At 43.0% G+C, this 23,190-nt stretch overlaps 1 protein-coding gene across 1 annotated transcript in view; it reads right to left on the bottom strand.

The window, feature by feature from the left end:
- Positions 1-22,401, bottom strand: part of colec12 (collectin sub-family member 12) — a 44,426-nt gene extending 22,025 nt beyond the window's left edge. Inside the window, exons 1-2 of the mRNA XM_080477570.1 lie at positions 21,786-22,401; positions 15,827-15,877 (exon numbers count right to left, since the gene is read on the bottom strand). Coding sequence (XP_080333696.1) covers positions 15,827-15,877; positions 21,786-21,792 — 58 coding nt within the window. The 5' untranslated portion in view covers positions 21,793-22,401. The remainder of the gene's footprint in view (positions 1-15,826; positions 15,878-21,785) is intronic.
- Positions 22,402-23,190: the final 789 nt, after the last annotated feature.

Here is a 23,190-nt window from a genome sequence, read left to right as displayed (position 1 = left end):
CGGCTACAGGAAGGGGACTGCTGGCGTGGGGTTGTGTCCACTTTGGAGACGCACATCTGTGCAAACATGATGTCTGACCACCTCAAAGAGGCCTGGACACAGAGATGATGGCCACTGTTGTTCCAACATGTACTTACAATCCCCCACTGCTGCACAGCACAAACTACTTAAAGGAGAAAAATCACTGCACGAACAAGCCGCCGACCCGTGGTCCAAACTCTTGTCGTCACGACGAAGAGGTCAGAGAACCTTCACATGTTGTGTGTTCCTCATCTTTTCACATTCAGTGAACTTTATGTCTTTTATGCAGATAACTTTCTCCTCAATCAAGCTTTAACTGAGAAGCTTATGTGGCTCTGATATATGAGAGCAAATTGTTATTTGTTCAATTTCCAGATTCACCTCTGGGATTAATTAAGAGCCCGACTGAATGAGCTGCTGTCTAACTGGCACCGAGCAAATCAGTTCCAAAAGATTCTCCTTGTTTCTGAATATTACCGACAAGATTACTGGGAAAATTTCAAAGACAAAATAAGTGGAATTCTCACCTTGAGCCATTTTCTATTCTGTCTCCTGTGGAAAAAACTGTTGGAATCTGGAAAATAAATAATTTTGCGCTTTACTTTTCTCTCCCAATGTGTGAATAAATCTGATATCTTATGAGTTTATCTTCAGGCTGATGCTGGTACAAAGCTTTGGCCTCTCAGGGAGAAGAGAGACTAATGCAACTTTAGGTTGCTGGCTTTGACTGCAGCATCACTGAACTCCACAGCAGGAGGCCTCAAACCCCCTCAACAACTGCCATGACTAACATTTATCTTCATTTGTATCACCGTGAATGTTCCTCTGTATTGGCAATGATACTGAAAGGTTAAAAGTCACTTTTATAAGACTGTGAATCACAAGTGGAGAAAGACTGGGGAATGTGGAGCGTTGTGGAGGGAGCTGTAAAACCGCTGTATTTCATTTGGATTCTGACTCAGTCAAAAGGTGAAAAGAAATCAACACTACATTTATTATTCCATGTACCTGCCATTAGACTTTTTTTCAATCTCAGTCTTGTCAGTGGAAATTTCCACGGCTCCACAGACTCCCCATGTATGTTTGGAAGCTTTGTGCTCAGTGTGCACCATCTTATATACAGTGAGTGGGCAGCCACCACAGGACTCTCTGCATTATCCCACCTTTCATTTGTTGTTATAAGAAAGTAAAAAAATGGTCCCAAACCAGAAGCACCATGGAGCTCATCAGCTCCACCTGGAGGAGGAGCAGCATGGTCCTGCCATGTTTTCTGTCTTGTTTTTTTCTCCAGTGCTTGCTTCATGATTTATTCCCTCCTCGTCCCCCCAGTTTCCAGTCGTGCGCCAGAAAACTGTCTTGAAGTTTTTGGGACCGTTCGGTTGCTGCACTGGTCCTATCCAGATCAATCAATCATGGCAAACTGACTCTGAGAGACACAGACTGTCCTAAAGCAGCAAAGCCCAGAATCTCAGCTGCTCACAATCAGGTTTCCATCAGCTCAAAACATGAGTAATAACAGCTATTGAATACATTGAAAAGGTTTTACACTGTTATACAATAAAGGACAGCTCTGAGCTGGGGATCTTGGAGTTTATCTTGGCCTCCACTGGGTGGCCGTGTTTGTTTATTCAAGAGAAGATATTGTTCACACTGTAATGAACGATGAAAATATGTCAAATGAAGGCCAGACTGCACCAAAAACCACCAATGGAAGCACCATGAAAGTCTTCAGCCTCTTACTGACCACAGTAAACAGTGACAGTTTTGTCACAATCAGTAGTGGACAAAACAAGTTGAGTTTGAAGAGACGAAGGTGCCTGTAGTTATTGAAGCAACATGATGTGTGAGTTATTTCGCTGCAGATGCAGTGTGTCTGAGTCCCATCATGGGAGCACGTCCAAGCAAGTCAGTCGTGGGCCGCGGTGTTTCCCCTCTGGCTCCTCCAGCAAACAGCCGCCAACTGGAATGCTAACAAGTGAGCATTATCCAACACGGAAGTTACCACTGAGACAAATTATCCAGACAGACAGCTTGTTTTGCTGAGCTCGGCTCGCATGTTTAAGTTGTGTGTTTTTCAGTGGCCATTAACATGTTTATGACACTTTAAAATGGGCCTCAATCCCCCTGCACATCTGGAGCTCATTACTGAGCCAAAAATCAAAGGACGGGGGCAAACATCTGATACGGCGTCTCTTCATACCAGGCAGCAGAAGAATAACAGGAGACTGCCTTCAGCAGGTTATTGTGGTCGTTTTTACAGTGACCTTATGAGGGAGTTTGATGAGTGAGGCGATAAGAATTTTACAGTCACGGGTCTTTTTGTTTTTTAAGAAAAATAGCAGGATGGCGTGCCCACTTTACACACACACACACACACACACACACACACACACACACACACACACACACACACACACACACACACACACACACACACACACACAAAATTGGCTCCAAATATCAAACAAAATTTCATGAACAAGACTTGTAATGGTGTGCAGTGATGATTTAGCTTCCTGACAACATCTTAGGCAATTTTAACATATTTTCAGGTGAAATTAGTAAAACCTTTGTTGTGTTGTGGCCATTCATTATAACGACATCAGGATTTCAGTTTCTCAAAATAGCATCCTGAGTGCAACGTTTTCCAAATGGCTTCATCGAAACAGAAAGAAACTGCACTTCTGAAACATGTAGTTTCACACATGGGCTCTCCAGTTAGAGTTTGTAACTTTAAAAAGAGTAACAATGGCGGACAATTGAATGTTTGTGCTGCTCACTCTTTTGAGTTTAACAGTTCTTCTCCAACAAAGTGAACATTTCCTACTATTTTCTAAACTGTTATCTGCACATGTGGAAACTGAGTGGACCTTTGACGAAGGACTGAGAAAAGGAGCTGGCAGGTTTACATCCCTACTGCTACATTTCAATGTTTCCTACCTTCCATGTGTACAGCATTTAAAACAGTAAATGTATAACTTTTTAGAAAAGAAAAACTTTTCATTTTAAGGCTAAAATGCTAATGCACTTCCGGGTTTCAGGGTTAATTCCTGCAGCACTTCAGTCTTGTTTATGAAGAGAGCAAAAAGTTTGGTAACTTTCAGGAAAGTCAAAGATCCGAAGAACTCTGAAAAAGTATCTGTGGAGACATTTTTGTCAAAGAAAACAAAGAAACAAAGAAATACCCAAAGAGAACAGGCAGCATTAAAGTAATTCTGCAGATTAGAAACATTCTGGGACAATGAAGTCTGTCGTGTGTTTGTTCCACAGTTCCAACAGACACTGAGTCTAGTTGGACAATGCAGCATTGGCATAGTGGCATATTAACACAGGGCTTTGTATTCATTAAGGCAGTGAGCGCAGGAGGGATCCGATATGCGGTCTGTACTACGACACTGGATGTTCTCTTATTGAGAGAACTTCGAGGATTAACCCTGGGTTTTCCGTACTATGACACGCGCTCACTTCACACCAGGATAACTCACGTGGACAACTTACGCTGAATGTCTAACCTGCTCCGGAGCAGGTTATGTTCTCGATAAGATCACAGTCAATGAGTGTAACAGCTCCGCCTCCTGACCAATCAGATCTCTTGGAAAATGGCCTGCCCATGTCAAATTATCTTGACTGGTGGGCTGTTTCAATTCATTCATTCATTCATTCATTTTCTTCCGCTTATCCGTTTCCGGGTCATGGGGGTGACAGTCTGAGCACCGTCACCCAGATCGCATCGCACCATTTAAGAACCTTCCTGCAGGTGGTGAGCCCACAGGAAGGTGGCGCCCGGCGTGGGACACGAACCCACTACCCTGAGATTGTGAGTCTCGTGTTCGGGGGACAAACACACTTGGAATAAGTCGTCTCAATTCATTCCAACTTTATTTATAAAGCACCAAATACAAAACAGCTTCAGCGCTGAGGGCAGCAGAGAGGAGATGAGAAAGAGTATTTAGAGGGATCTTTCTGACATTATAAGATAAATCCTGCTCACTTAGGCTTTGAAGGAGGTTTTTGTTCTTGCTCTCGACTGACTCCAAGTGTGTTTGGCTCAGTGAGGGTTGATCTGTAATAATGAGGTTAATAATAATGGTCACACCTGACAGAACTGCACAAACATGAACTTCTCACGGTAATGAATTAATATTCCAACACAAAATCCACACACACATGAGAAATTCAGCCTCAAAACAACTGCATGGAAAATATAAACTCAAAGAAGAGCAGTGAGGAAGCTCTGCATGAAAGGTTTCTGCTATAATAAAGTGAAAACTGAGTGATCACAGTGCCGTCAATTAATATCCTATAATCTCATGAAGTCACGCTTTAACAAGTCAGGAATGTTCTGTCTTTAGCAGCAGTGTTGCTTTTATCCTGCTGGATGTGTTTTAATTCTTCATAATCTCTGAGAATAACTGCTACTTCAGTTGACCAAGAAAACAGAGATCCTGGATCTGTTGATCAGGGTTTGTAGTCCAGGCCCCTGGTTTGTCCTCCCATCTGTGCTTGGTTAAAAAAAGACAGATGATGACAAATGGGTTCTACATCCAGGCAGAAATACATCCAAATAATATAGGTGCACCTCATAAACAAGAATGGGGGTCTGCCTTGGGAATACTCTGTGAAGCAGGATTGGATTTCAAATACTGTAGGTCTTTAAGTTCTTGTTAGCAAGAAAACAGAAGCTCAGCTCCTCAGAATCTGATGATTTGTTAGACCATCAACATTTCACGGTCCATCACCAGCGAGCTGGAAGAGGTCATCAAGAGAAGCAATTTTTGAAATATTTGGAAAGATACTTTCTAGGAAAATACTGTCATATGAAACTGAAATAGTTCAATTTAAACAACATTTGCTGAATTTTATACTAATCTCTTCCAAGCTGAAAATGTAGCTCCATAAAAGCTCCATAATTCTGATTGTCTCTCTGAATGGGATCTTTTCAGCGCAGACAAAGAGCAGTAATACTGCAGTGTTAAAGAGACACATCAAACGGCTGAGCTGTCAGCTCTATATGCGGGTGTATGTCTGACTGATTCTCTCATTAAGTTCAGCTGAAGCTTCATCAGTTCATTGGAGGACGGATCCTCAAAAGAAACAGAAAGACGTTTATGAACTAATGACAATGAAAAGAAGCAGAAACAAAACTGCTGAGATAAAGTACCATCTCTCTAACGTTTCTCTCTGTTGCTGTCAGAGCAGCGTTACCACTGCCTGAAGGCAAACACAGAGACGCTAAGAAGAAGCTTCTTCCCTCAGACTCGGGGGCGACTGGTCATTAGGGGCAGGGGGCGCTGAGCCCCACCTGGTGTCATCAGAAAGGACTGCATGCAAAGTATGCTATTAATTCTTTAAGATTATCTACAATATTCTCTTGTCTGTGAATAAAACTTCTTAAAGAGCACATAAATAGTGTGTGAGGACTGAACTCCCTGGTTCTTGGTCTCCTCCTTGCTGTTTCAGGTTGTGTTTTCTGCTGATCCACACAGATGGTGCATTAGTGTAGCTCGCCCCTCTCTCACCATGCAGTGTGTATTACATTAGTGTAGCTCGCCCCTCTCTCACCATGCAGTGTGTATTACATTAGTGTAGCTCGCCCCTCTCTCACCATGCAGTGTGTATTACATTAGTGTAGCTCGCCCCTCTCTCACCATGCAGTGTGTATTACATTATTGTAGCTCGCCCCTCTCTCACCATGCAGTGTGTATTGCATTAGTGTAGCTCGCCCCTCTCTCACCATGCAGTGTGTATTACATTAGTGTAGCTCGCCCCTCTCTCACCATGCAGTGTGTATTACATTAGTGTAGCTCGCCCCTCTCTCACCATGCAGTGTGTATTACATTAGTGTAGCTCGCCCCTCTCTCACCATGCAGTGTGTATTGCATTAGTGTAGCTCGCCCCTCTCTCACCATGCAGTGTGTATTGCATTAGTGTAGCTCACCCCTCTCTCACCATGCAGTGTGTATTGCATTAGTGTAGCTCGCCCCTCTCTCCCCATGCAGTGTGTATTGCATGCAGTTAACTGTAAGTTCATGCTCAGGCTGTCACTCTGTTCATTCAGTTCACGTGATTTTGACGCCTCGTGGGGCTTGAAGCCTGAAGCTCCACTAACAACATCATTTAGAAGCTCAGAGCTGATTGGCTGGTGCTGATTGAGGCGGAGCTTCACAGAACCGGAGCGAGTCGAACAAATACCAGCTTGTTAGCAGCTAAAGCTAGCAAACAGTTGTTGGGATCTGACAAGACCACAGAAAGTTTAGTTCATTTCTAATGAAAAACAATCTTCATTTGTCCCTGAGCATCTCATCTCACCGCAGGGGGGTCCTGTTGCCACTGCAGCCCCATGCATACCCCCCCCCCCCCCCCACGCTCAAAGGAGACTGACGGCCCCCCATGCACTCAGCCAGTCACCGATTGGTCGAGGCTCCCAGGATTCATAAAACACAAACAACCACACACACTCACATTCACGACTCGGGGCAGCTCAGGGTCACTAATGAACTTCACGTGCCTGTTTTGGGGCTGTGGGAGGAAAGCAGAGTACTCTGAGGAAATCTGCACACACATGGTGAGAACACGCAAACTTCACACAGAAAGGACCGGACAGTATTTCAACCTATTACCTTCTGTGTAAACTTTCAACAAAGTTGAATATTTGAAGGTTATCATACTGAAGATCCACCCGGACTGTATGTGACCAATGAACTAAAGGTTCATCACTGACCTCTAGAAGACATTTTACAGCAATCCTTTCAAACAACCATCTATCAAAGTACATATTTCCAGTTTGAAGGTCCATACAATTCAAATAGGAAAAATATAGTCAGTGCCTTTTAGGGTTGTTCGGTATACCAGTACTGTATTGGTATCGCGGTACTGACACCTTTAAAACGATACTACACTGGGCCCGGCCGGTACCGGTTTCTATTTTCTTTTTCTTTTTTTTATATGGCTGCGTACTGTGTTGTAGTTTGCACTGAGGAGGGTAGTCAGTCTCTCTGTGGGGGAAGCATTGGCCGGCTGGTCTGCTCTTCTTTCTGACTCTCATTCACTTAGGATTTTGTAGACGTGGGAGCGTGGCGAATGACCAGGGATCCCTCTAGGAGAGCCGTCGTTGATGGAGGGTGCGCGCAAGATATTCCATATATACAGCAATTTACGCGATCGTTGGGGATGTACGGGATGTTTTGGACAATCGAAAGTGCGGAAAACAGCGTTTCGGGTTCTTTCTTTATTTCTTTCTTTATTTTTTTGCACTCCGGTTTCCGAGAGGTGTGAAAAAGAAACGGCCGAGACAGGGTGCGCACGCCGACCCGAGATCCACAACTGAATAGCGCTTCATACGCAACCTTATTTACCGACAACATTCCTGGACACAACTTCAAAATAAAAGTCAAAGCAACATATTTTCATAACAATCTTCTCCCAACCGAGCTTGTACTTTGAAAAGAATACCGGATGCGCATTCGTAACTGACATGGCGTTTGGGTCCATGTGAGAGTGAGCATGCGAAACTGACTCAAACGACCCGAGGAAACTCTGTAAAAGAAATCGAGTGCATCACTAACGGAGCAGCAAAAAACAAGAGTCTGGTGAAAGAGAGGAATAAAAGAGAGAAAGAGAGACAGACAGACACAAGGGAAACAATGGCTGCCGCAACTGTGTTCTTTCATTATTTGGAAAAGTATCGAAATACATGGTGGTATCGGTATCGATACCAAACTGTTGGTATCGTGACAACACTAGTGCCCTTTTAATATGTATGAATTTAGAAAAGCATGGAAGGCATTACAATTGTTTTATTGGCCTGAGTGGAGAACAAGAGACCCCTGAGTCCCCCGACTCACATTCCAGCTCTGGCATGAAGGAATTTGGTCAACCACAGAGGGGGGGGGGGCGCGCAGAGAGACCGACAGAGACAGATTGACTGAGAGGAAGAGGTTGGTCCTTCATCCTTTGACCCCACCTCTCTTCCCACATGAGTTTCCATCCCCTGGGCTTTGACCTGAGACCTGCTGATATGCTTGATGCATGTTCTCACGAGAGCCCAATTTCCACTGCGCAAATTGTGCCGATACGGTACGGTTCGGGACAGTACGGTACAGTTCAGGTTTTTGTGCGTTCCTACTGCAAAAGTTGTGAATGGTACTGAAATAACCGCAGCAAAGGGTCAGATCCTCACTTTGTTAGGTTTTGTTACAGTTACCATACTATTGACCCAGTGCATGCAGTCTTTTGACAAGTCCCAGTTTTTCACACGATTCTCCTCCTAGAATTGCGGGTGCATCTTTCTCTATGACCTCAAACTCCAGATCATAGTTCTGATGTTTGTAGTGACACTTCAACATGATATTTCCTTTTCCTGGAATGTGGTGGCCTGCATAGGCAACAAGCTTGGAGTGAGATTTGTCCATCTTTTTCTCCAACCTCAGCTTCCGGAGGTCCGTCATGGACACTACATTGCAATCAGCTCCTGTGTCCAGTCTGACTTTCAAAACTTTCTTGTTGACGACTAAATCTTCATGCCACTTTCCGGTCTTTGTATTCACAGGATCGATGTGTTGTGCTGAGTCGTCTTGCATTTCTCTTTTGAATTGTGCCAATAAAGGATTCTTGGTCATCTGTCTCTGCCTTATTTAAATGTTGCACATTATACTTGTTACACATCTTGAGTTACACATCTTTGCATAGTGGTTTCTCCCATGGCAGGCTTTGCACTCTTGTCCATATGCAGGACACTTCCTTGGTTGGTGTTTGTAGCCACACCTTGTGCAGTTTCCTTGAATTCTCATCTTTGCAAACTGTGTTGGAGCATAACTGTCTTTCTTTGTGCCATGTTGCTTTTTCTTGGTGACCTTATTCACAGGTATTTCAACCTCCTCCTGTAAACATTTCAGCTGCCTCTGACTCAACTCCCTGGCTCTACAAATGTCTCTTGCTTTATTTAACCTGAGGTCCGGTTCTCTCAGCAGTCGTCCTCTCACCTGATTCCACACACAACTCTGTCTCTGATCAGTGAGTCGGCATGGTGTTCAAATTCGCAGTCTTTCACTTTATTCTTTAAATCAGTGACATACGCATCTGCAGGTTCTGCTTTCCCTTGCGCTCAAGTGAAGAAGAGATGACTTTAGATACGTGGCGTTTCTCCGTGGTTCACAATGTCGGCGAAAAAGTTCCTTCAGTGCATCATAGTCAGCCTTGACTTCATCAAATTCAAAGGTGTTATATACCTTGATTGCATCGGCTCCGGCAACATGCAGGAACGTAGCCCTTTTCACTCTGTCAGACTTTTCCCCAACTCCGCTGGCGACGAGGAACAATTCAAATCGTTGGATCCAGACTCTCCTGTTTTCTGCTAGATTCCATTCTAGACTTCCATGGCTCCATCTCCTTCTTGGTTTTCTGTCAAAATCTCGTTTTCACTTCTGACACTATGTAATAGGACTCGGATGGACCACGGACCACGTATCATGAACAACAAACATTTATTATCTTCTTCGGTCTCCTGACTACACAACGCAGCCATATAACAAAAGACACAGTGCCATATACTGGTGACACTGAGTAGTGCAGTTTCAACTTTAAATACATTGCAAGTGCAAACCAATAATGGCCTCCTGCTTATGGCTCGACATTACAGGATGTGAGGGGAAACAAACAGTTCTTGAATTACAGCCTATGGGTAAACTAACGTTGACCTATTGTACAGAGCAGAGTACATAAATAATAAGTCAGACCAAAAGATTCTGATGGTTTCCTCTGTAACTAACGCTACATGGAAACACACAAACACATGCCTGACTTGAAATGCTCATTTAAATCACTCGAGAGCTGAATAACTGGAAAAACCCAGTGTGGCAGGCTTCCTGGTGAAACATGCACACAACTTTCTGTATCTCCCAAAAAAATAGTACGAGAGCATAAACAAGAAAAAAAACCTGAGACATTCTAGTTTTAGGCCAATGTAAGCACAGTTGGAGCAACAAAGACACAACAGCTCACTACATAAGACTCCCACCCCCACTGTATTTCAGCAGACGGCCCAATGGACCGACGAGTATTCACCTCCCCCTGACACGACCTCTGAAAGTCAGATTGCATCGACTCACAGCCAAACAAAGAAAAATACATATTTTTCATTCCAGCTTTCAACTGTTTTTCCAAAAAGAGTAAACGGGGAGGTTGAGGCTGCTGACTGAACATCGAAACAGACACCTCCAACATTGTGCTTTTCAAGTGATTTAGCCAAAACATCTGAAGTGAGTGCAGAGCTGCACAAACATCTATAACTTAAGAAAGAACACAGTCTGCGGCAGGCGGCATTAATTTGATCTCAAGAGTATCCCTGCAGAAGTTTGATGAGGTTGAAACAAGAAGTCAGTCACTGACAGCAGCTCCAGAAATGTCCTGGTCCTGAATTTGAGAAGCTTTTTCATTGACAGTCTGTACAATACAGTACCGTACCGTACGGTACCGTACAGTGCTGTACAGTACGGTACTGTACTGTACCGTACTGGTGTGTCTAATCTTTATGGACATCAAGGCAGCTCCATGTTTATAACACTCATTCATTCTGATACATGTCGTTTAGATAATATGAATAAATTGGACTCAATCTACTTAATATGAATAGATGGAAATGTGTGACATGATTAAATCACATTCACTCCACAAATTTCTTTTGTGATTGTGGAAATGACTGAGAATTCTTTTTTTCAGTGTTCCTTTGAATCCTTCATACAAGCATGAAGGACATTTCATGATCGCATCTTTATGTATTGCTGTATCCTATATTTTCTATTGAACACGATGCTTATCCACAGCAATCTATTAATAGAATGAGATGTACAGTGTTTGTATAAAGCTGTTGGCTGTTTCAAACCTTAGTGACATCAAATGATCGCAGCAGTGATTTGATCCAAATTCAAATTAAATGTTTTCTGAAACTACGATGGGAAGTTTACATTAATATAACAAGAAAATTGATCCGTGTTATGTCTTTCAGCAGCTGTTTGAGGTACACAGATTATCATATCTTCACAATAAATCATCATCATCATCATTATATGTGCGATAAACGTCCCATGAAAGACTGAAGTGTGATAACTCGGTAGACGTGAGGGTGTGAGGTCACAAAGTGTGTGCAGAGAGTTTAGTGAGTGTTGTGATAAAGAAGAATTTATTATGTAAGTCTATTTATGAAATATTTTTACATAAAAACACTGAACGTTAATTGTGTTTGAGACTGGATGTCCTGATGGAATTGGCAGATTTTAGCATCTATACACTGATCGACAATCTCCAAATTCATTCATTCATTCATTTATAGGATTCGTAAATATTAATAAATGCACATGTTTCAAGTACCATGGGCTCATTACGACATTGCGACACATTATGTATGTATATTTATAAATCCCTTCATTCCCATACTTTGAATCAAACCAAAGCAGAAAATATCCACACGTATATTAGTACATGACTGAACTTTTTGAGCAAATAAACCAAATCATGCTGCCAGTGCAGCGAATAAAGTCAAATAAATCAAAACATCTCAACTCCTGTAGCTATGAATTCCAGCAAAGGGTAGCAGCCCACAGCTCCCAGGGAGTTCTGTTCAGTGGGAAACGGGTCCAAATGGCTCTTTGAGTGTTGAAAGTTGCCGACTCTTTGTACGAGGGGGTTTTTCTCCAGATATATTTGCTGACATTTCCGTCAAAGGACGTGTAAGGGTGAATGTTCAGTGGAGAAGAGCTGCTAAATTCTGAAGAGTAATGGCACCTTCGTGCACTTTGCGACGTAAAAATTGTCATCTGTCGCTTTGCGCAGGGTCCGCTGCGGCCCCGCTGCGGCCCCGCTGCGGCCCCGCTGCGGCCCCGCTGCGGCCCCGCTGCGGCCCCGCTGCGGTCAAGCGCGCGCAGCCCAAAGTTTGTGCCCGTGCCACCTGCGCATGCGTCAGAGCCTCCCGGGCGCTTGTGTGAGGAGATCCTCCGTCTCCCCGTCTGAACAATCACAAATTAAAAGCAAATAGAGAGCCAGACCTCTCAGAACTCCTGAAGTGAAACATAAAGTACTTTAGGGAAGTTCGAGAACGCCGCTCAGCAGAAGTGGAGATCTCTGTTCCGTGGGATCGTTACGTTACGTTATGGAGCCCGCACGGAGGTGAGCCCAGAGTGGAGTATGGATACAAGCATGTGGGCACCCGCAACCTGCACACGGTCTGCAGACGAGCCTTGCGGAGAGCATGAAGGGGCCTTCAGAAGCACAGACTCTCCGAAGCCTCCACTGTTAGTGATCATCCACTCACACGAGCAGAGAAGGTAGTGACTCACCACAGTGCTTATGTGCAGGACTACATGTTTAGAAGTTGTGCTTTCTCTGGTCAGTGTGAGAAGGGGGTGTTTGGGAAACCTTGCAATCTTGAGGCAGTTTTAGGTCACGGTTTTCTCTTGGAGACATTGTGTTGTAAACAAGGCATCAGTTATTTCCAGCTGTGTTAAATCAAACCTTAAAACCAAGAGTCCTGGACGGACCATCTCATCTGTCAGTCCAGGTTTGACCCACCATCCAGAGGCCAGACGCAAACAGAATGTTTTATTTGCCATTGTCTCTACCTAGGTTTGCATGCCTGTCTTCTCCCGGGCTTCTCCAAGGACTGCCTTCCTATTACTGGAAACATGAGTAAATAATCTTTCATTAGTACAACTGAACAAGGTCTGCATGTGATCGTGCCCCGGAGGGGGCTGTAAGCAACAGGCAGCGTGCTGAAAACATTCTTCTCTGGTAATAAAGTCCCCTTAAATTAAAACCACTTGCTGCTTTACTCCCAAAAATAAGTCAGGCCAGGAATGTGACTCCTCAGCTCAAAATATAACTTGATTCAGACCCCCCCCCCCAACACACACACACACACACACACACACACACACACACACACACACACACACACACACACACACACACACACACACACACACACACACACACAAAAGACACTAGAAAAATGAAGTAGCAGTAAAACTGTGAAAAACAATGTCCAATATTTTCCTTTTTTCCCTCCATGTGCCTCTTTGTACTTTGGCACATTGCTGACACAGCACAGCCCAGACCTGGACCCTGCAGACCCACCGCACACTCGCACTCCCTTTCTCAATGAATCGGTTTGCACTGAATAAACTTCCAGTGTGCACGCAGGAACCACATCAGCAATTTTTTAGGTTTATGTACACTCTTAGAATAATGGCGCTCTTGTGAAAAGCACATGTAAAAAATGAGTCGAGGGTCTTTTTTATGTCCTGGCCGAAGACGAAGGAGAGAAAATGTGTTTCTGTCTCTACACGAGGAGGATTTGAGGAGAATTCAGAATGAAAATAAACACATTTTAGAAATTGTCATATTATTGTGTTTTATGGTGTTACTTTAAAATGAAGGTATTGATAACCAATCTATTCAGTCCAATAAATGTGCCAAAACCAAAAGAAATGTGAAAACATTTTAGGAAAAAGCCTTTTGCTCCCTCTCATGTAATCTTATATAACCAGGCTGAGAGACGGTACAAAGTCATAAATACCTTGGCATCACCACAAACAACAAACTGTCCTTTGAGCACCATGTCGATGCACTTTATAAACATCCAGCACATGTTCTTTTTAAACTGAGGAATTTTAACTGTGATCCAACTTCCATGAGAATGTTTTATTGTTGTTTGATTGAATCCCTTCTCACTTGTTGATTCGAGTCACTCGCTTAAAACTGTTCTAATGACTGATTGTGTCACTGTAGTTGCTGTTGGAGCGAGTCCCCGGAACCTTTATGCTGTTGTGTATCGTTTCACCCCGGAACTGTCGTGCGGGGACCAGGTACCGGTGGGCTGCGGTGGAATGTGTTGTATTGAATATGAGTGTTACTAAAAGTTATCCAAAACCTTACCGAGTGGGAGCGCATCCTTGCTCTGAGGTTATAACAAAAACAGAAAATAGCGGCAGTTACAGGCGTCATCTGCTCCAGACTGCTGAGGGAATGAGCAGATAAGTTCTGTCAGCTGCTTCTGGACATCTTCAGCCTGGAGAGACGGCTGTCTCTGTGGGAAGTCTGTCTGATTCCTGTCCATATGCACCCCAATGAGCCAAACCACTTCAGACCAGAAGCCTTAATGGCTCATCTGATGAAGACGATGGAGAGGATCAGCGGGTGTCTAGTGCTGGATCACGGATGAGGTGGTCTGCAGTACAGGAGTTCTTCAGGGCGCAGTACTCTCTCCCTCCCCGTACTCCTTCTACACTTTACTTGAAATATAACCTGCCGCTACACTAAACTGGCAGTCGCAGCCAAAACTACCACTTCCACCGAGCGCAGCCTAAGTGCCCCCCCCGCTGACAGCGCAGCACGAGGCAAATATTCCTCATCAATGATTACCTGATTATCCGGAGCACAGAAAATGCTCTAGGACAAGCACTAGAAACCATACTCCTTCACATGGACGGACATCCAGGATTTGGACATTGAGACAGTGGACTTCTATAAATACCTGAGTGTTAAAGTTGTTTGATAATGTTAATGTTCAATGTGAGTCCAGTTCTCCACTCTACTGGTCGTCCACTGACGAGTGAGGCGAAACACCAGAGAACCACAAATCCAATAAAAGCTCAACAATGTGGTGTTGGTATAAGAATCACTGCTGTGGCCTGAATTAAATTTGTTTTTCTTTACAAATAAATCATGTTTTCCATCATCAGCTAAGATATCACAGAAATAAAAGCATACAATCACAAGAAGTATGTAGATAGGTCAATGAATTTTAACATTTTATGTTATAATTATTTATATTATCATCAAGGGGTTTATATATGAATATGAATATATATGTGTGTGTGTACGGAATATATGGATAGAGGCACGTCGGTGTACATATGTGATTGCACACATGTTTGACGTCACGTGTCCTAAATGATTAATAATAAAATAAGGATTAAGAGGAGATAAATGTAAAATACAGATTTGAGAACAAAACTAGAAACACAGATTTTTTCTTTCACGTGCTTTCAAAAGGAGGAGACAAGAAAGTCCGACTCAGCCCTGGATGGATTACGTGAAATATTATTGGATGCATAACAGAATCAGGTAGGAAGTCCCGAGGACTCTGTAAAGTGTAGAATCAATTACACAGTACAGTAACATGCGCAGACCCGAAAAAAAAGTAATTTGGCTGATTAGCAACCACATCTTTAAACAATCAGCATTACTTTTATGTACCTCAGGGCAGCAACACTAACTTACAACCAGCGGTGCTGATTAGGTCATAAAAACCATCTGGGCAACAGAGGTAAAACCCAACTGACCGTTTTTCTTCAAAATACATGGTATACACAGTTTTTATCAATGCAAATGTAATATATAGTGAGTTTCAGAAGCAGATTTTCACACATGCTGGCTAATTATCAGCATCCTGCCAATGAAATCAAGGAAAAGGAACAATAAAAGGAGAAGCCTCACTGGGAGAATAACGACCAACCTTTATTATGCAGTTTTGTTCGGGGTTAAACAATAGCAGACTGACGCCGACAGTGCTGCAAAGTCATGAGCTGGTCAAGAACAGTCAGGATACTGTGGTTTCTTTTCTTAAAGCACCTCACTGCTGGTCTAACCCAGACTGAAAAACTAATGCAGCAGCCAAAATCAAGCTTGGTTCTGGGAAGTGAGGTGTGGCCTCCAGCTGGCTCCAGAATTACTGTCAATTGGCTTCAGCCAAACAAAACAGTATATAGAATAAGAAGATAGTATGTGGGCACAGCAGGAAGTCGATACTCACCAAATCTCTTATAACCAAAGGACTGCACCTCCTCTTCATCTGCAAAGTCGTCTGGAGAAAGAACACACAAACATAAAGAACTTAGTCCACAAACTAATGTGTGAAACTGCGCCTGAGGAACAAGGACACATTACCTGAAGATTATGCAAACATCTAAAAATAATCTTTAAAAAGCTTTCCCACAAAAACGTACATGTCACGGTCTGTTTCTGTTCCCATTTCTGTAAACTCAGCAAATTCTATCTGCTGATGAGAACTGCTTTAAACTCTTTAATTAGTAAATAAAGTGCATGAAAATGACATGACCAATTTCCTATTAGTGGAGAAATGCACAACACACACAGAGGCTGTCGAAAAGAAAAGTATGTGTTGAGCCCTGGACTCTGATGTTTTCACTCTTCTATCCTGTTAATCAAATGAATGGTTCATGTTTAATGTCGTTTCCATTGATTTATTGGAGGGTCCCAACCATTGGGGGTCCATGGGTCATTTGGTACCGGGCCGGCTAGGAACAATAAAAAATGTAATTTTGAAAATGTGCATTTAAATTTATTTTGAAAAACAGTTCAGTTCTGTCCGTGGTTCACTTGACGCCATCATAATTTTTTTCACACCCTCAAACTAACTTCTATAGGCTCCTATGAACAGGAGGAAAGGCTGAAGGATGAAACAACTTAAGCCAACTACAAAGAAAACAACATTTAAACAAAAAAACCAAGAATCTTACTTAAATGATCTCTTTACCAGGTGATTGACCAGCGACCTAACGAAGCTCAAAGCTGCCTCGCCACATTGAGACCAGGCACCTGCTTAAAAACAACAAGCCTTTGGTGTTTTTCAAAGAAAGAAAACGTGAACACTCTGCAATTATATTTGTGCCACAATCCGGAGAGCGCAGTGTGAAATTTTGAGTACAGAAAAAACCTTGAGCAAACAAAAACTTAATTTGAGCAACGAAAAACGTCTTCTACTTTTGTTTGCAACAATCATAGTGTTTCTCACCCGGTTTTGTAATCTGCTCTTCCACAGACGTACGCCGGAGAGCAAACCATCCTTCTGTGGAAATTGTTTCTCTGATTTGACACTTCCGGAACATTACTTTAGCATTACTTAGCAGCAGTATAACATTTTTAGTGTGCATTGTATAGGCCTGTGATTAGAAGCGTGAAAATGTTTATCAGTAAAACATATTTTAAAAGTTTATTTTCAAGTGATTTTTAAATATTTGGCCGATTGATGATTATTTTATGTTACTGTGGCAGTGGATCATTTATCTTAGTATTATTACATGAATAATGTGTAAACTAATACAGAAACACCTTAAAAGCGACCATATTGTAAATGGGTACATGCTTTGATGTACAATGTTTAACATAACATTGTACATTCTACAATAAATACAGATTCATTTGAATTTTCTGTTTTCCTGCAACATCACTGCAGTGAAAAATCTGAGGATGCACTTATGACCATTTTTGCTTGAAAACACAAGGAGCTTCGTCTTTACAGGAGCAATTCTAAACGGTTTTGAAGCCCCTGGCATTGAGCCAGAGGGATCTTTACAAGTTCCAAACCAGGAAGCTCCCGGACCATCCCATTCCTCAGGATCTCCTTCTTCATCTGCAGAGTTACATGGTCAAGTTGCCTGTTTTTGGTGAAGCACAAGGAGGTAAAGAAAACTTTCCAACCTTGCCTTCTGCTCTAGAGTTTCCCACTTCCAATCCCAGTAAACATTGGGAGGAACTGTAACCCAATCTGTGGTTTGCCCTGAGAATGGCCTGCACTCTGCCTGTGACTGTGGCCTCAGCAGAGAAGAGCTTCTCAAAGCTGAAGTTCCCCAGATCTGACCTGGGTTCACTCATGGGACAGGATGACCTCGCTGCTCTTGTAATAATCAGCAGCAACCATGAGACGGCAAGCAGCTGTCATATATTAGTGCATCCCCAGACATCACTGATGACTTTGCAAGGAGAAAAGCCAGAGAGCAGACATTTTGAAGGCAATTTACTGTGACAGTAAACAAAATGTTTTAATAATGTGACTAGATATACTTTGAAGTTTGACAAGCTAAAGTCCCCAAACAGCATCTTGCCTCGGGCCTACAAAGCTAGAAACAGCCCCATGTTTTGTTATGTGTCTGATCTTCCTTCATACATAAAATGATGTTGCCTAAAGCTGCTCCGTGGTCCAAAGTCGATTGGGGACCACTGGGAGTAGAGAAGGGGTGTCCAAACTTTTTACACCAACAGCCAGGCCACTTACTCAAGGTGAGCTCTACAGTATATTGCCTGGTTTGATCAGGTACTACCACACTGGATTTTCTCTTATGGAGATAACTTCAAGGATTAACCCTGGGTTTCCGTACTACGACGCTCGCTCACTTCTCACCAGGATAAATCCTCTGGTAACTTATGCTGAATGTCTGACCTGCTCCGGAGCAGGTTATGTTCTGGATAAGCTCACAGTGGGTGTAAAAGCTCCGCCTCCTGACCAATAAGATCTCTTAGAAAATGACCTGCCCATTCTTAAATGACCGTGATTGGTTCAGCGCTGAGCTTCAGCAGAGAGCAGATTATAAAGTAATCTAGAGCAATCTTTTTGATATAATAAAATCAATCTTTGTCACTGAGGCTTTGAAGGATGTTTCTCCGTGTTTATCACGGTTGATCTACGTCTGTTTATCTCCACAAGGTTTGATCTGTAACAATGAAGTTATTGATCACAACTGGCAGAACTGCAGAAACATGAATGAATGGAACGCACATCTTCTCATGCCGTTAATAAATTCATATTCTAACACAAAACACACACACACACACGGAGGAAACTCAGCCTCTAAACAACTGGATGGAAAATCTAAACTAAAAGAAGATCAGAGAGGAAGTTCAGCCTGACAAGTTTCTGCTGGAATAAAGTGAAATTGAGTGATCAGAGTGCCGTCCATTTATATTGTCCGATCAATTAAGATTGTATAATTTCACGAAGTCATGCAGTAACAAGTCAGGAATGTTCTGGCTTCGGCTGCAGCAGCAGGGTTGCTTGGGTGTGGTGTGTTAAAATTCTTTATAATCTCAGAGATTAACTGCTCCTTCAGTAATCTGTAAACTGCGCTGCAGAGTTTCTCCGTGTGTGTGATTGGTCAGACGCTGCAAACTCCGCCCCTTTCATGTGAACGTGCACACGTAGGTCTGGGTTGAACCAGAGAGTTGATAACCTGCTTGGTAGGAACGGTGATCAGGATCAGTCAACCCAGGAAACAGAGAGATCCTGGATATGTTGATCAGGGTTCGTAGTACAGGCCTTGCAGCACCCCAGTATATATTTTTTTGATATTACTATACAATCATAAAACAAAATCAAGTAAATATCTCAAATTAAAAATAAATGGAGCGAAAAAATAGGTTGCGGGGGTGTTGGCAGGTTGATTTTGAAAAAAATAAAAAATAAAAAATAGACCTTGAATTGTGCATTCTAATGCATTCTGGACAACTTAATGCGACATTGTGACATGATAAATTGTAGGACCAGTTGATATTGAACTAACCAAACAACAAATATGTTATTGGAAGAAATTTACTTTTTTTTCTTATCATTTTTTTCTAGAAAAAATAAACTGACAACATTCCCCAATAGGCATGTCAAATCTAAATCTGTATAATAAACTATTAATACAGACACCATGTTTGATTATTTGAAGACTCTTCTTTTGCATTATCCCATTTCAATTAATGTCCAAATATAACTCGACATCTTTGCGCAAAAGCTTGTTTTCAGTTGTGGCCTCGTCATATGGACATGTATATATATATAAAGCTGTATAAAAAATAAAAAATAAATCAAATGTTACTTTAGGAGCCACAAACAGTCCAGTCTCATCTTGAGTGGGCTGGACTAGTAGAATACTGCTGTAATCGTCTTTAAATTTACACTTGAAAGTTTTGCTTTGTTGTGGCACACAGTGTACATGCTAAAATAATACTAATACAAATACTACTACTACTACTACTACTACTAGTAATAATAATAATAATGATCATCAAAGTCTAAAGTCTTTTATATAGCGCTTTTCAGGATGCTTTACATTGCAATATTCATTCACTCCATACTGGATGGTGGTAAACTTCGTATGAAATTGTGTCGCAAGATCAAACAGTTAGTGTTGAACAATGACTGCAGTCTCAGCATAACGTCAATTTCATTGAAACATTCTGGTGCCAAATAGAGTGAAATGTAAAAAAGAAAAAGCTCCTCTAAATCCTTTATGAGCACCTTACTGGGGGGGTTTGTGGGGCCGGGTTGCAGCCTTGTGCAGGCTGGTTTTGGGCGATGTGCCTTATGTTTGACAAAAGTGAAAGTTCACAGCGCAGCACTGTGCAGCCAGAGAGGCTGTCTGCTCATTAAGGTGTGTTGGCAGCTAAAACCTCTCCATGCACGACTGTTTGTCTGCTCTTACCGGGTCCCCTGTACAGGTCCGTACACATATTTTAGACAGCTTTGAGCAGGTTGTGCACAATTTTCTTTTTTGACAATTGATGGGTGTAGAGGGTCTAGAGCAGGGGTCCTCAGGTGTCCTGCACATTTTAGATGTCTCCCAGCTTGCAACACAATTCAATCTAATGGTGATGTCATCATCAAGTGTAGATTAGAGGGTCAAGAGGAGGAGTGTTTGAGGGAGCTCCGGTGTTGAAGGAGCTGAGTGGAGTGAGAAAGCAGAGCTGGAGAACATGCTGGGAGTTATCGGCTAAACCTTGTTGTTTTGTTTTTACGGCTCACAGGAACCTTTTGTTTCCTTTATTGACGTGTTTGCAGTTTGAAACAATTCCTGTTCCTCCCAGCCACAACACCGAGGCAGCAGAGCATCAGTTTGGAAACAAAGCTAGAAACAGCAGCAGCTTAAAGGATGTGATGATGAAACAGATGAGGGCTTGTTGTTTGACCTGGTGGATGCAACGCTTCAGTTTAAAACCTCTAGGATCAGAACATGTCTTTGTGCAAAATACAAACAGAGAATTTTGTATCAGCTCAATGCTAAACATGTAGCCACTTGCCAACGCTAAGTGTATTACTACAGTAGCTCCTGTTAGATTTTAACTATACACAATACAAATGCTTAGAGGGTCACCACAGTTAGACAGAAAAATCTGTGCAAACATTCCTTCTCAAGTTGTGAGTTTTAAGCTGCTTGCTGATGTGATTCATACAGTTTCTACTACTTTCTACTCAATGTGCTGGTGAGCTAAAGGCGCGAAGTGGCAGGATTTATGGTGTGGGCATCATGTGGGTGGAGCTCTACCACAACAAAGCGTTTCATTGACTGTGGCTGAGTGTGACTCAGAGGTTCCTCTGCTGGACTTCTCAAAGCTGGACTGATCAGGATCCTCCAATAAAGAGGGCTTTAATCACATTCGGGAAGTTTAAAAATAGCAAATGAGTTTATTGAAACCACAAACGTAGTCCAAAGTGACTAAACTCTCACACTCACTATGAGAAGAGAAGTGCTGAGAGTGCTGCAGCACCCCCTGTCGGACAGCAGAGGAAACACGTTTCAAATCAAAGTGACAGTTACTGGATTAATGACAAGATGATAAATATATCCAAGTTAGGTCATGTTGTTAAGTCAGCTTTGTTTACAAAAAACTAAAATATATATGATACCCCCCCCCCCCCGGAAAAAATAAAGAAAAAAAGGTATTTAATAATAATGATCAATGATCTATCCAACAGCAGATAAGTAGTAAGTTGCAGCAGTGGAACGGGTTAAACCTCCATAGTAGAGATTGTTTGATGTGCAGCTGAGAACAGATGCAAAACAATCCCAAACAGTTTGTCTTAACTGGAACCAGATGTGAGACTCAAGCACATTCCTCAGGTTCCTGACCGGCCACTGAGCAGTGACAAAGACAAAGCCGGAGGACCGCTGCCGGCTGCAAGACAAACGATCACACGTGATTGACCGTACCTTTCATTTTGGTTTAGTGGTCTGGACCGTCGAGAGGCTGTCGGTAAGGTCACAACATCGCTATGGCATCTGTCCGAAAGCTCCAGATGTGCGCTCTGGCACCTCCAACCCGCGGGTGTCTCAGGATCCTCCGGTCCCTTCTTAGTGGTTACTCAACTCAATTCAAACTCAGAGCAGCATCCAGAAGCTGCGTCCTTGAGCTAAAGCCCACCTCCTCCAGTGCAGGTTAGAAAAAAGAAGAAGAAGAAGAAGAAAGTGAGGCGCCCACACAGGAGCACCAAGAGCACGAGGAGGAGCTGGAACTCCTGAGACGTTCAGCAGGTTAGAGAGATGCTGGGTTTGAGGTCCTGCTCCAGCTCTGCATCCTGACTGCATGGAGCTCTGCAGTAACAGTGCAGGAGTTAAGGAATCCCACCGTGAGAGGAAGTGGCGCGCCCCAGGGGGAGCTCGGAGAAACCACGTGCACCTCACATCTGTGCGCACCGTCTGCGACGCCCCTGCCCATTGTGCTGCGCAAATCACAGTCCAGGCGGCAAGAGCGCGCACGAGGCACAAGCTATCATAAGTTACCACCAGGGTGCCATGTGCGTAAAGGCGCACAAAACTGTTTCTCTTTGGCTGATTTATTTCTGTTCACTTCTATTTATCCACAGAGTCACGTGCCCTATCCCTCCCAAAGCACACATTTTAGTGACTAACAACAATTCTCCATCTCCATTTCCCCTCCCACAGTCTGAATATCTATCTATCTATCTATCTATCTATCTATCTATCTATCTACAGTATACACACACACACACACATACACACACACACACACACACTGGCCCGCCCCACTCCGGACCACAGAGGGACGAAGGAGCTGCATACGGCTACGGAGCCCCTGGTCTATTCAATCCAGAACTGCTCTACACTTTGGCACTGGTACATACCTGGATGGCATCATGAATCCAGTCATTGCGCCCCTGCATGAACAACACAGGCCTCATTTCATCTCCATGGAGGACAAAGCTCCAGCTGGAGGTGGCATCATCGTTGGTGATCGGCTGCTGAGGACAGAGGTACTGAGGTCACTGAGTGACCTGCACTTTCTCCAGACCTGAACCCATAGAAATCTTCTGGGATGATCCGAGTGGCCATGTAGAGGCTGGTAACTCTGTACCCCGAACCTCAATGAGCTGAGGGCTGCTCCTCATGCCTCACCAGACAATGAGTCCACTTGTGAACATCATGAGACATCATTGTCAAGCTGGAAGTGATGTTTATGGACATGTTTTATTGTGGTTTACCCTAAAGACTTTTTCAATAAATTGCTTGAGATGAAGAAATCCCCACTGTATGCTTCTACCTAAATGGCCTTCTTTCATAATATAATATCACTGGGATTTTTATTTTTAAGATTTCC

This window comes from Lipophrys pholis (assembly GCF_963383615.2).
Source record: "Lipophrys pholis genome assembly, chromosome: 1".
NCBI lineage: Eukaryota > Metazoa > Chordata > Actinopteri > Blenniiformes > Blenniidae > Lipophrys > Lipophrys pholis.
Note: the sequence above shows the minus strand (reverse complement) of the source record. Positions and strands in the feature narration are given on the sequence as shown.